A 14,623-nucleotide genomic window follows, 5' to 3' on the forward strand; every position below is an offset into this window, starting at 1 on the left:
TAGGGAAGAGATGGAGGAAGCAGGAAACCAAAGGTGACTATGAATTGTTCTGGCTTTTGTTCTACAAAAAATCTAAGCATTTAGGGGAAGGGGATTTGTAGGTATAGACAAAATGTCTTGGTAAGCCAAGGGGAGGCAGCATATTTCCTTGGGCTGTGGCAAGGAGAGAGCAAGAGAAAGGGAGAGAGACAGAGGGGTTGATTTGTGTTGATTTTGAACACAGTGTGGACTTTAAACCTGCGCCCTGGCAACTGCCAGAAGGAGGGAATGGCTGTGTGGCAGATCCAGGACGACAGGACCAGAAGTGGCCTTGCAGATGATTCCATGCCCAAAACTGACATGACAGTAGCAGAACAATGGGCATCTCAACACTACCCAGTGAGGGAAGACCAACAAGGCCCAACTCCCACTCCGACTTTGGCATTGTTTGAAACCAGCAATTCCCAAACAAGACTGAGACACAGATGTTTTCTGCCAATTTGGTGTATGGGGACCTCAGTATGAAAAATAATATAAAATGAAGAAAAAATTTACCTGAATATAAATTCTGAGATTTATGTGTACTACCACTGGCTTTAAGTGAATATATCAAAATGGCTGTCTCAGAGTCATGGTTCTTGCCTCCTGTATGCTTGATACTGTACAAAGCATGTTCACATCTGTTCTCTCATGTACTTTTCACAACAGCACTGTGTGGCAGATGTTGTGATCATCCTGGTTTTCAGGTGAAACACCAAGGCTCAAAGACACAGTGGTAAGGAGAGGGGTGGGGATGCAAACCCAGGTCTGTTTTTCTTCCTGCATTGTATGCCTGTTATAAGCAGGGATGAAGGGAATACACGGGGGTTCTCGGAAGGTTAGAAAAAAAATAGAGCCCATTCTATTAGAGCATTGGGTCTGTCTCATTACTGAAAGCAGAGTATGTAAATAGTACTGATACACAGAATAAAAGCCCACTGGTCACTAGACCAAAAGGAAGGAACTCTTAGGCAGGGAATGGAAGTTGCTAGGTCTGCAGAGAATGTGACAGCAATCTGTCACCACAATAGACTTACAGAATCCGGCTCAGACAACCAGCCTCTCATCCCTATATCAGAGGCCTCTTTCAGATATGTAAGTGTGTTGAATGTGTTTTCTATATTCTTTGGTAAGTTTAGGTTAAAACAAACAAACAAACAAACCTAGAAGCATGTAGATATTTTTACCAGCGAATATAATTTCCATTCATCCAACTCACCAGGGCACTCCTGCAGAGTCTGGACCACCTCTGTGCCTACAATTAGGCTAGAAAAACACAAGTTTATACCCACACACACGCACACACACACACACACCTGCACAATCAATTCCAAAATTCCCACCCAAGTTTGAGCAAAAAAATAGACACACTTTAGCATTTATTTTTTTTTAAAACTAATTTCTCAAAGACCCAGGCTTAACTTCAATATTTATATTTGAGGCTTTGGATATGTGGTATGCTCCAATTCACAGGACCAGGTTACCTGGTTGGGATCAGGATCAACTTCATCCCAGTTGTGAGTGACATGGTCTTGGTCAGTGGATTCAAAGGGCTTGTGAGAAACTGAAGGTAGAATCCTATACAGCCAGCTGGGAGGAAAACAAGGACACAGAAGTCTTAGGATGATGTTATGAGTAACGCACAGACTGGCTCAGGAAGTACTCTCAGGAAGATGCTCAAGTCACCAACGATCTGTGGGCTTTAATGTGAGAAGCAATGACACAGCATCACTTAATAGCCACTGCTGTCCAGGGCCCCAGCATCTTCTCACTTTCCTCTCCACCTATCCCTCTTCAAATCGAGGCTTGGTGCATAGTTATTCCCCTACTAACAACAAATGAAGCATCATCTTTCCCAAAGACAACTATAAAGGAAGGGGAAGTACCTTGAAAGATATCTGTGCAGGAAAATCCATAGACAAACGTCAGCTTGTATACGTCATTGGATACTAATCCTTGCTCTAGAAGGTGAGGACAATGAATCCGACGTAGATTGAGAGAATATGGGTGGTTTCTTTGGTATTTTTGAAATATAAATCAATTTTTTTCTTTAAAAATTATAAAAGTAACACATGCCAGAGGCAAAAATAATTCAAGTAATTCAAAAAGTCCCGAAAGGCAAATGGCTTTCTTCTTCAATTTCTTCAGGGCCAAACTCCTCAGAGGCATCAAGGTTAACAATTTTATTGTATATTCTCTCAGGTATCTCCAATGCATATATGAGCAAAATTGCCAAATCATCGTACCACTTTTTTCTCACAACAATAATGTGGGAGAGTGCCTGATTGCCCACATCTTCACAAATATGGAATACTATTAATAATTTTGGCCTTATAGGTAAAAAATAGCATCTTATTTTTATCCTGTATTTCCTTTATTATGAGTAAGGTTAAGAATCTGTATGTTTATTGGCCCTTTGTAATTTTTCTATAAAGTACTTGTATAAGCCGTTTACCAGTATTCTACTGGGTTGTTTGTCTTTTTGATATTAATTTGTCATAGGTTTAGGAAATTAACACTTCTGTACTCTAAAATTATAAGCCTATCTGTTCATGTTTTCTTAGGGTACATTTATAGCTTTGTTTTTTTCTTTCTTATTTTTTCAAGTTTTACTATCTTTATACATTAAGGTCTGAGCCAAAGATCTCTCTGCCAGGACCCGTATCTCAGGATTTAGGAAGAAAAGAAGATGCTGATGAAGGAACTCTGAAGGACACCAAAAGGAGAACCCTCCAGAAGTTGAGAGGGACATTGAAACTTACTCAGAGGGACCCAAGTCCTTTCAGAGGCTGTTACCCTGACAGAGAAGGAAGAGGAACACTACTTCTGACAATGGAAGCCCAGACCTACTTGAACAGACTGATTCTTTAAGCCCCAGGACAGTTTACTTCAGGGAGAAGAACCAGCCTGGCCTGGCCCCCCAGGGACTGGAGCTGGTTACTGAACCATTTGGGAGATAAAAGGGCCAGATTTGTTCAGTTTCCATTTGATTCCTCCAGTTCTAGATGATGTGACCTCAGACCTTGGATATCAGGCTATGCATAAACTAAGCCTCTCCAGCTTCTAGTAGTACACGGCGTTGAGAGCACATGTGTGCATCTTAGAACCAACTGTGGGATCCTGGGTGAGTTACAAAACTTTCTTGATCCTATGTTCCTCATCCTTATGTCCTAGGATTGTTGTGAGGATTCAGAGTTTATGTACCCAGAATGCCCACCACTTAGCAGGTGCTTACTATTAGATGTGTGTTGAATTGTCTGTCTATCCCTAATCATCTGGGTTTTTATGATGGGCCAAGTTTTCCTCATTCTCTATCCTGACTCTCACCTTCTCAGGACCTAAGGGATCAGCTAACTAATCTGATAACAATTAATCCCTGATAGATATAATCTCTTATAGTTCTGTGGGCGCCGTGCACTCTGTGGTTTAAATGAGTACTGACTATAAGAATTCTAGGCTTGCTCACCTATGGATGAGGCTAGTTTTGTCTTCCCACTGGGGATTTTTGAGCATTTTCACAAAATTCTTGTGGATATCTTTGGAGAGTTCTAAACAGATGAGTGAGCCATGCCTAGTGTCCCTGGTTTTTCAGCTGAGTTTATAAAACTCCCCAAGCAGCACCACATGGCCCTGGATAGAGATTTAATTCAACTTCAGGGAATGGTGCCAGCTTCTTAATGAAATGCCAACAGCTCCTTTTCAGCCTCCTGGAACAGAGCTCGACTCCTGCTGGCTGAAGATATTGCTGAATAATGGGGGCAGGCAGCAGAATCTGGCGTCCAGGTGTCCCGTTAGTGAATGGGCCATAAAGTCAAGAACATAGTCATGGAGGCCAGGTTGTCATAAATTAAAAGGGATAGGAATTGTCTGTGTGCTTACTTTACTTTGACTATTTGGGCTTGCAGAGAGAGATAGAGATGATTAAACAGCAATAGAATTAACCCCTTATTTTTGACAAGTGTGGAAAACTCTCTCTTCCTCCCTTCATGTACATATCTATCCAGAGAGAAGTGATATTGATATTGACCAGTAGCACAGCACCTGCCATATCTCACACTCGGTTCTCTGACAGCCTCCTAGGGATACCCTGCATAGGAGGGAGAAACTCTCTTATGGTGGCAATAATAATGATCACTATACTTAATGTTAATTGAGCATTCGCCATGTGCCAGGCAATGTGCCAGGCACTTTACACACATTCTTTCCTTTAATCCTCACCACAACTATGAAATACATACGACCACTACCTCTTTTACAAATGAACCAAAGGCTCTGACAGGGTAAATGACTTGCCCAAGGTCACACGGTTGGAAAGAGAAGGAACCACGATTTGAACTTGGGGGGCCTCACTCCAGAATGGGCATGATTAACCACTAAGGTGAACGATGTATCATTTGTGTGGTCTGTTGTGCTTTTGTAGTCACTATCTCATTTGCTTCTGAGGGGGGTTCTGTGGAGATAAACCCAGTCCCTTCCACTAGGCAATACAAGACCGCCTGCCCTCCTCCGCAATCTCCAGTATCAGCAGCAGCCCTCTTCACAGACGCCCAACTTAAAATTCCCACAATTAGACACCACTTGTTTAAGTCACAACACTTACTGCCTTTCCCCAAACCACAACACCTACTGCATGCAACCCGCCCCCTAGGAGTTAATCAAGGGAGCGAGAGGTCATTGACCTGGCTCGTAGGATTAGGGCAAACGTGGAACATGACACATTGTGCTAATGAATGTGCTGGTTTCCAGCAAAGGCAAATTCCAAAGAATAAAAACCTTATTAATTCAAACCACGAGGGGCCATAGTACATAACCTTTCGACTACCCAAGCTTGGATTATCCAACATTTTCTTGCAAAGAACATAATACTTCTAGTCAGCTGAGGAAGATATTGTGCTGAAACTTCTATAATTATGAGTTAATTATTATTTTAAAAAAGGTATACCAAAGTCCAAAATTCAACTGGAATTCAAAATTCAGAATTAAATCCTTAGGGCAAGACCAGACTATCGGGAACATTTCCTTCTGAGTACAAATGAGAATTTGTAAGTGGAGCTGGATGTGTGTGTTTTCCAGGCTCTGTGTAGCTGCTCTCTCACCTTCTTCTACCAGTAGCTTGATTCTAATGGGTGATGAGGCCCATCCTCCTGTGACTATGACCCAGAGCACAGCCTGTGAGAAGCAGGATCTTGGGCAGCCCTGGGACGCTGTGGCCCAGGTGTCGGAGGCAGCACTTAGTACTAGTCGTAGCACCCACAGTCACAGGTCAGAATTAAGCTAATCCTTGTACCTTCTCTTATTGGTGCTCCTTGGACAAGTGAAAGCCGATCCTGAGAGCTGCTCAGCATACAGATTGTAGGGGCAGACTTGAGGATTATTCTAAAACAAAGGAGGCAGTAAATAACATCACTCCAATCAGAAAAGCATCCCACCTGCCCACCAAGCAACTCAGTGGGGGAACTTTGTCCTGGATGCTCTGGGCCACTGCACATGACCACCCCCAACCCCAAAATTTTTTAGGTAACTTTTTCCCCTGATTAGAAAACTAATACATACTTATTGCAGAAAATTTATAAAATATAACCCATTATCTCACCATCCAGAAATAACCCAGTGTTGACATATTAGTATATTTTCTTCTATTCTTATCCTCCAAAATAAGGACCCTATGATATGTGTAGTCCTGCATAATCAGGACTTTGTTTTTTTAAGAGGAAATACTTTATTTTGAGCATTTATTTTTCATGCCATGAAATATTCCTCAAAAAATTTGGAAAAAATTTTTGTTTTCCATATTTTTGCTATTGTAACCAACACTAGAGTGAACATCTTTGTGCATACATTTTTTAGGACTGATTATTTTCTCATTGTTGTCATATCTTATGCTGTTCAAGGGGACTGCAAGAAATCCCCCTAACCCTAGACCTAGGGGATCCTCCTGAAAGTCCTACACTTAGTCTACTATTGTGGGTTGGGTACTTTGCCATAGGTAACCACTGTCCAACTTGAATGTTTGTATTGTCATTGTTCTGTATCCCAATTCTCTTATTGATTTGTGAAACTCCTAGATGGTTCACAGGCTAAATTATAAGAGCCATGGTGGGTAGAAGTACTTTGCCCTAAGGGCTGGTCATTCATTTCTACAATTCAGAGCTCTTTGAGCTAATATTCTATTCACTCATACCTGTCCTTCTGGCAGGGCACCTGGGCAGCGAGGGTCCTCTGAGGCACATTCATTCCCAAATCCAGAAATGTACTGCACATGACAAACACAAAAAGGCCACCATTAATGGGATTTAAAGAGCAGTTCATAACATTGACAGTCTACGAAGGTAAGAATTTCTATATGGACACGTATTTGTGTATGATGTTCCATCATAAGATCTTTGCTATGTCTTGGAGTGTGAACCATTTAGGAAAGATGATATGCTCTGTGTGAATTTTAAAGACTGCCAGTTAATTGGGAAAAGAGTGCTGGATATTGCATAGACTCTCCACCCTTAGCTATACTTAGTCCATTTATGGGCTTTTTCCTAACTATGCTACTCCAAGAACAGGCTCTTGAGTTCTGGTTCCATCAGAGAGTTCCTGAGAGGGGAGATAGCTAAGACATCACCTCAGCTCCAGAATTGCAGGATCTTGCTGGGCCTAAATTATAACCTCCCTGAGTTTGGAGCTCCCCTCTCCCTCCATACTCAGAAAAACGCAGCTGTAAAGAGGCACGTGGATCCAATCTGAGAGCAAAACCCTTGAGAGAAAGCTCTCCACACTAGCCTTGCTGCAGGTAGAAGCCTGCGTTATCTCGCTCATCTATGGAGCACATGTATCTATATTTGTATCTATGTGGATACAAGACAACGAAATCTGAAGATGTGCGTGGCTTTCAGGAGATGTGCCAGATGAGAATCTGTCTACAAAGGCACAATGGGGTCTATTACGATTGCTATCTGTTTACTTTACACCCAGAGGAAAAAAGTTAGGGGGTTTCTCAAAAAAGTAAATTACGTGGAGCCCCTGTAACTTTTTCTTACAATATTGAACACTCTGTGAGTTCTTGTTCACTGTCTGGCTTCTCTGCTAGTTTGTAAGCTCCATGAAGTCTGGCACTATGACAGTCTTGTTTACCTCTATATGCCCCATGCCTGGGTATAGAAGGTACTCAATAGACATCTATTGTTTGATTTAGTTTTTCACTGAGAGCCTATTCTAATACGAGTGTATGTGTGCTGCTCTAGGTAGGGTTAGAACCCCCTTTTCTCTAACTTAAACATAAAAAAAGACTATTTTCTTCCCATAGTTGTTCTTAATAAATGTGCTTAATTTTAGCATGGAATAATGAAAGTGCTTCCTTGCTTAGTGAGTGAAATGCCACCATCTGAGCACATGTCTTTAAGAGAGATAAGAAGGATGGAAGTGGGTGGAGGGTAAGCCTTCTAGAGTTCTCAGCAGCATGGAGAAGGATGCGCTCGATGGAACACGCCTGAATGTGTGAGTGTTGATCAGGCCAACAGTCTATATTTGGAATCAAATGTGAATATCAAATGTGAAATGTTATGACCTAGAAAGCAATGGAAGTGAAGTTTTTCTTTTTGCCTCCAAACACATATTTTTTGTATATTTGAAAATCTATCAGCACTAAAAACACCAAGTTATTTTATAGACAGATTGGTTAACAGCGGTGGCATGAAGTTTGAAATGATTTCTTTGGGGAAATGGCAGAGACCATCCAGCATCCTGACTCTCCACTGAACACAATTTTCTTCTCTCTAAATGAACCTCATGCTCACCATCAACAGGATTGAATTTGAGCTGCTGAGAAATGGTAATGACTTCAAATTATCTTCAATTCTGTGGAATGGGATTTTAGACCCATGTGTGACTGAAGCCACTGAGTATGGCAGGGCCTTCCCTTGGTTTGCCTGGGCATTGTTTCTTTCTGCAGGAGAGGAAGGCTGGGGTGCTGAGGAACACAGCTGATGTTTCTGGTGGGCAAAGGTGAATTTACTCAACCTTCCCCATTCTTTGCAACTTCTGGCCTCAGAACAGAGTCCAGGGTTATACCCAATGTTTGGGACAAGGAAAAAGAGACTTATATGTGGTTCTGAAGCATTTGATTCAAATTGCTTTAAAAAACAGAAAAGAAAGTAGAAAGAACAGCTGGTGGTTTGGAAGGGAGCCACCCAGCTCTGAGAGAGGTGTGAGTTCTGAATCTGTTTCTCAATCTTAGCTGCCTGGCATTGGCTGAAGATGAGGGTGGAAACTGCTGAGTCACTCTCAAATCAGTCGGTTTTCCTAATCCTCTGAGAGAAAAATTACAGATGCTTTTATTAGGGCTTTAAAATGCCATGTCCCTGACTGCTGAAGGTATCAGAATTGAGGAAGCAGTGTTCTGCAGCTGCTCTCCCAAGGCTTGGAGATCACAGACAGAAGCTGAAGTCAGCTTATATTACCTGTGAAAATCCAAGTGTTCAATTCCAGCTGGTTCAGTGACTATGTACAAATATACCTCATACAAAAAACCCCCCAAAACCTAACATTAAGCAAATGTGTCTGTATGTTTTCTTCAGTCCAGATTTCTGAATAATTTGATCCAACACAAAAATATGATTTCATTTCCTTACAAGAGAATTACGTGCATCCTCTCTAAATGAAAGAACAAATTACTGAGCTCCGTGTAACTTGAGGACCATCAGTTCTTTGGCAGCTCCCTAGTATACAGCTTTTTAATTCTCACCTGGTCCCCAGGATATGATTTATTTGTCAGAGTGGTTTTATGAGGTGCTTTTCTCCTGACTCTGATTCTGGGTAACACCTCGATGGGACGAGCAGGTGGTACACCTCACTTCCTTTTACTGGGCATGAAGGAAAAAGAGAGAAATCAGGGTAGAGATGGAATTACAGCCATCTTTTTTTCCTGTGGAAATGTTACCAGCTCTTAGTTAATATCAGCCATGACATTGGTTCCCCTACAGTGAACATGACATGTATGGGGTTAAAAGTAAAAACCTGCATCCCAGTTCCCTGGGTCTTTAGTTACACTCGTATGTAAATATTTGTTTCTTTAGCCTCTGACTCCCAGAGCTTTACAACCAAATAGAAATTACAGATTGTTACAGCCCAGATGGCCTCAAACTGGGCTCCCACTAAAGTTGTAGCTAATCCCAGGACCTTGAAGTTCTTTTACAGAGAAACTAATGTCTAGAGAATATCAAGAAACCGAAGCTTCCCAGGCCCAACTCTTCAGCTTCCTGACGTCAGAGTCTACCTTCCACCACGGAGAAAAACAGCCAAGGACACTCATCTGAGAAATCCTTTGTCTCCTCTGCTGGAAGCAGCCCCAGACACAGGCCGACGGGAAAATGTGGACCAAGAAGTCCACGGTCCCCCTCCCCCACCTAAAACCCCAAATGAAAATCCCCACCCCCACGAGAAGCAAGCAACTTTTGGGGCACTGGCCCTTTGCTTTGTTCCCTCTGCCTGGCAAAGTAAAGCTTTCCTTTTTCTCCCAAGACTCTGTTCATGTTATTTGGATTGGCATCAGGATCAGAGACCGAACTTTTGGTAACAGCAACTATCTAGTATTTCCAGTTAGCTTTATTGGGAACATAGAATATAGATTGTTAGGGGAACTTGCAGATTATTGCAGGAGGCCGAATAATGACCCTCAAAGATGTCTATGTCTTGATCCCTGGAACTTGAGAGTGCTATCTTATATAGCGAAAAAGACTTTGCAGATATGATTAAGTTAAAGATCTTGAGATGAGGAGATATCCTGGATTATTGGGGTGCACCTGAAATGTAATCACTAGTGTCCTTAACTGAGGGAGACTTGATTACAGAAGAGGAAAAGGCAATGTGGTGATGGAAGCAGAGGCGGAGTGATGCACTTGGAAGACAGAGAAAGGGGCATAGTCAAGGAATGTGAGCAGCCTCTAGAAGCTGGAAAAGGCAATGAAACAGCTTCTCCCCTTGAGTCTCCAAAAGGAACCAGCCTTGCCAACACCCTGACTTTAGCCCTGAAACTGATTTCAGAGTTCTGACCTCCAGAACTGTAAGAGAATAAATATGTGTTGTTTTACGCCACTAAATTTCTGGTAATTTGTTACAGCAGAAACAGGAAACTAATACTATAATTCTGTAGACCAGAGGGTCCCAGCTCTGTTTAATTGTTAGAATCACCCCAGAAGTTTGTTAAATACAGACCCAGACCTAGTGAATCAAAATATTTGGTGGAGCCCAAAGTCTGCATGTTAGCTCTTCATTCCAGAAATGAGGAAATCAAAACTCATAGAAGTGAAGCAACTTAAGACCATAGGGTGGTCTATTTTAAATTTAATTTTATTATTTTATCTTTTGAATTTTCTTTCTCTAGTTGTGCTGCTTTTATGTAAATGTGATTTTATTTGAGGCCTTGTGTTGACATATCCATTAAAATGAAGAAATAAAAGCTGAGAAATGTTGTTTTACTTATATAATGGTTATTGATTAGAATGACACAATCTGGCTTTCTGTGTTTGGATTTCTGATCTCTGGAGCTAACCTTTCCTTGTGGAGATTAGACAGCAGGCTGGGAAGAATGCCTTTGAAACTGAGAACAAAGACCAGCAGGCAATTTACATTGGTGTGCTGGTGCTGTGCATAATAAGTTGCTTAAAAATTTCAGCAGGGTAGGATTTTAGACATAATTTATTTATAAATAGTAAGGATGTTTCCAACCCCTGCTGAACTCACCCATAGGATTTTCCTCAGGAAACAAAGTTTTTATGCACTCTCCCTCTTCCAAGACTTCAGCTACTACGATTGATGTTATGACCTCCTGTATCTACTCTCCTAGACTTACCTATTCCCGTGAGACCCAGATCCATACATCTGACCACCTCCTGGGTGTCTCACCTTGGCTGTCTTGACAGCAACTCAAATTTAGCTGAAACCCTCTTGGTTCCCAGTACATGCAGGGCTTTCCATATGTGCTATGTCTTTGCACTCACTCACTGTGTCCTCCAGCCCACATCCCTTTTCACTCAGCCAATTTCACCTACTCTCTTAAGACTCAGCTTAGGAAGAAACTCCTTCAAGAAGTTTCTCTTGACCCCACCTAGGCCAGACTCAGTTCCTTTCCTATATTAATCTGTAGCATCATGTACTAACATATAATGTTTGCTGAATGAAAGAATTTAGAGTTCTCAGCCTTTCTAACTCTGGATCAGACATCAAGATAAAGAAACAAACTCTTTTACTTTGGTGTTGAGTGATTTCAGGATCCCTATCAATTAAGGAGATGTTTGATTTTTCAAACTCAGCATTAGGTGAAGGGCATTAGGGAAGTGCTCAAACCCCAGATTCCAGAAAGAAGGCTGGAGTCTGGCCCACATGGCTTGAGTCAAGGTTCTGGGCAGTTCTATTTAGTTTCACATGCGTGTGCTGGGCACTGATGCAAGCCTGGGCTGGACACTAGGCATTGTTTTAGACACTGGGGACTCACTCTCTTTCCCTGACCTTAAGGCACTCAGTCTAGTAGATGCCATTCAGGCTCCTCTTGGACAAACCCAGGTTCTAATCCAGTCTCCATCACCTATCAGCAGTGATCTTGGGCAAGTGACTTCATCTCTCTGAACTTTACTTTTCTTGCTGGTTAAATAGAAACGAGAGTGCCTACATCCCAGATTTATTTTGAGGATCACAATATGAGTTAATTCATTAATAGCACATAACCCACACACACTTTTCAACTGCACATCAAACAATAAAAGGGAATTATTGTGTAGAGGAAGTGCTAGGGCTTCTACTGGCCAAGGGTTGATTGTGAGCCTCAAAATAACTGAATAGAATAAGCATATCCAATTGGTTGGCTGGAGGAAGTCCAGGAAGCTGCAACAACAGGAAGGTGTCGGAGAGCAGGGGCTGGGGAGCAGACACAGTGAGAAATGTCCTATGATGTCCACAGATTCCCAAAACAATGTTTGAAATGAACAAAGGCAAGGGGTGGACAATAAAAGCTTCATCTCTTTTCTTTATTATCTTTCCCTCATCTCCCTAGCTCCAGCCGTGCCTACAGACACCATGGTGAAGCCTCTGGACACAGGGGTTTGGGCCAGAGCCTCTCTAAGTTCTAACTCTGACACTCTGGAATTCTCAGTCTTCCATAAGTTCTGGCTGAAGAAGCCACAGCAAACTTACCAGTAGAGTTTCTTACCTTCAACTCGGCCATTTTCCTTCTTCCGCAGGTGTGATGTCTTTAGGAAACCCAGGCCCAGATAGAGTATGAAGCCGAAATTCTTCTTTCTCCTTCACGCCACTCTTTGGATGTCGTTATTCCCACTGCTTCACTGTCTTCCCTGGTCAGCAGGCTGCTCCAACTAGCCACGAGAATTGCCTAACTGAGAGACTAAGGAGAAAGTCCAGCATGCTTATTTCCAAACTGCTTACACAATTACCTTTTTTAAAAATTAAACCCGGGCTGTTTCTGGAAGAGTTTGCAGAGGCCCAGCTCCTCTTCACCTGAGTTAAAGATTGGCCAATTATTTGTTCCAGTTAAGAGAAGGAGGCTTATTACTAAAGGCAGACAGTGTGAAGCTCTTTAGGAGAGGAACTGTGGTAGCAGGTGCCTGCTGTGTGTGGCAGAGGCTTCTCCACTCAGTCCTGACTCAGGCCAGGAAGGAACAGGGCAGTGTTCACTCCCTGGGGAGCAAGGAGAAAATGAATTGTGCTCTGACACAGGTGTGTTTACACACAGCCACCTGAAACGGGGCCTAGGTCTACACAGCTCTCTGCAGATGCTTCCCAGGGATGAGCTGGGTAAAGCGTTCAGAGCCTGAAGGACTTCACTTAAAGTAAACTGAGATGTTTACTGTTGCTCCTCTTAATTTCTTAAATATGTGTTGTGTTCTTACGAATTCTTTAAGAATCTTGTTTCCTAATCCCTTTATCCCTCTAAAAACAGACCAAGGGATTACTTTCCAGCCACCTTTTCCATGACTCCTCTGTCCTTCATCTTGGCTATTCTCCTTTGCCACGGTCAGGTATCAACTTCGTGGGTATTCATATTCAGGAAGGAAGAAACCATATATCGAGTGCCTGTTCGTGCCAGATTTTTCCACAGACATTACCTCATTTAATTTCACAAGAACAACCTTGTAAACTAGGCTTTATTATCACAAACTCAAGTGCAACAGACCAGGCAGGGAATGTAAATGGGTTAAGTAGGCTAGGTGATTTTTCAGGATAAGAATTTCATATGAAGCTCCAATTTTTAAACATTGGCAACTAGAACAAATGAATGAATGAATGAATCAATAAACCCATTGTGGTGGATTGTAAAAAATGCCCATAATTTCCTCTCATCCTTGTATGCATGCCCCTTTGCAATGTCACTTTGCCGCTCCTCCCATCAAGAGATGAAGTCTTTTTCTTACCTCCTTGAATCGTATTTTGGCTAATAGCAAACATGACAGAAGCAGAGGCTTGAAAAGTGCTTTGTGCCTCAGGATTTGTCCATTTCTTGCTACTTGAGACCAGCATGCAAAGCAGCTGGGCTAGCCTCCTTGAAAATGAGAGACCATATGGAGAGAGAGGTTCAGGCAACAGACCAGCACTAATGCCAGCCGTGTGAATGAGGCAATCTGGCTGCCAGATGATTGCAGACACATGAGTGATCTCAGGTGAGACCAGGAGGAGACCCACCAGCTAAATTTAGCCCAAATTGCTGACCCACAGAATTGTGAGCAAATAGAATGGTGTATTTTATGCTACTAGTTTTGGGGTGGTTTGTTAAGTGGTGATAGATACCTGATACAATTATGTCAAAAAAACATTCATGCAGGTTTGAAATGACTATGGGCTGCAGTGTAGACCCTCTGCTTTAGATAAATGGGTCTAAGCAATCTCCAGAAGTCCCCTGGCTCCAGCATACTGCAGTAGCAGCAGAATGATTTGCCTGTGTATGAGGCGTTAGCACAGAGAGAGCCAGACCAAAGGGGCCATGTCGATAGAAACAAGTGACAGGTTGGTAACAAACCATGTGGATTGATGCCTGCGGACCAGGCAGCTTATAGGACATTTCAGCGTCTGTCAGCATAGACAGATGAAATTGTGGTGTTATATAAGCTTCCCTGGAATTTATATGCAAACCTGAGAGGAAGTGGGGGTGCAGACCCCAGCTTCACTGAGGCTAAGTTTTTATTATTCCTGCAGGATACAGACTCAAAATCCAAAAGTGAATTCAAGAAAAATATTTCTTGCACCTGAGTTTATGAGTGCATTGGGTCTTGAATCTCTACTGATCTTGGAGGTTAGTCTTCAGTGGTTAGGAAAAAAAAATGAATGGGAGTCAATAAAAGACAAAGGAAAAAGCTTTACTGCTTTATTTTTCCATAAACTTCCGAGCTCTTTGCACTGAATCAGCTTTGAAGGCAGATTTAAGAGATGTTTCAGTTCTTTCCTAAGGTGTGAGAGATTTCCCAAAGAGTGAGAAAGTGGTAGCAGATCCCTGACTGGATAAAAATTACTTTGAGGGGCTTGAAAATATTTAAAATTGAATAAACCTATTGCCAAACTTTGGGGGGGTTTCTCCTAAGTGGGTTAACTTTATTTCCTGTTTTTATAACAATAA

General features: G+C 42.1%; 1 protein-coding gene across 1 annotated transcript in view; it reads right to left on the minus strand.

Moving 5' to 3' along the window:
• Nucleotides 1-12,463, minus strand: part of HGD (homogentisate 1,2-dioxygenase) — a 45,285-nt gene extending 32,822 nt beyond the window's left edge. The window contains exons 1-4 of the mRNA XM_044771520.2: nt 12,209-12,463; nt 6,200-6,271; nt 5,306-5,394; nt 1,503-1,608 (exon numbers count right to left, since the gene is read on the minus strand). Of these exons, the coding sequence (XP_044627455.2) occupies nt 1,503-1,608; nt 5,306-5,394; nt 6,200-6,271; nt 12,209-12,223 (282 nt within the window). The 5' untranslated portion in view covers nt 12,224-12,463. The remainder of the gene's footprint in view (nt 1-1,502; nt 1,609-5,305; nt 5,395-6,199; nt 6,272-12,208) is intronic.
• Between the last annotated feature and the right edge of the window lie 2,160 nt (nt 12,464-14,623).

The sequence above is a fragment of the Equus asinus genome, chromosome 5 (genome assembly GCF_041296235.1).
Source record: "Equus asinus isolate D_3611 breed Donkey chromosome 5, EquAss-T2T_v2, whole genome shotgun sequence".
In the NCBI taxonomy this organism is placed as follows: Eukaryota; Metazoa; Chordata; class Mammalia; order Perissodactyla; family Equidae; genus Equus; species Equus asinus.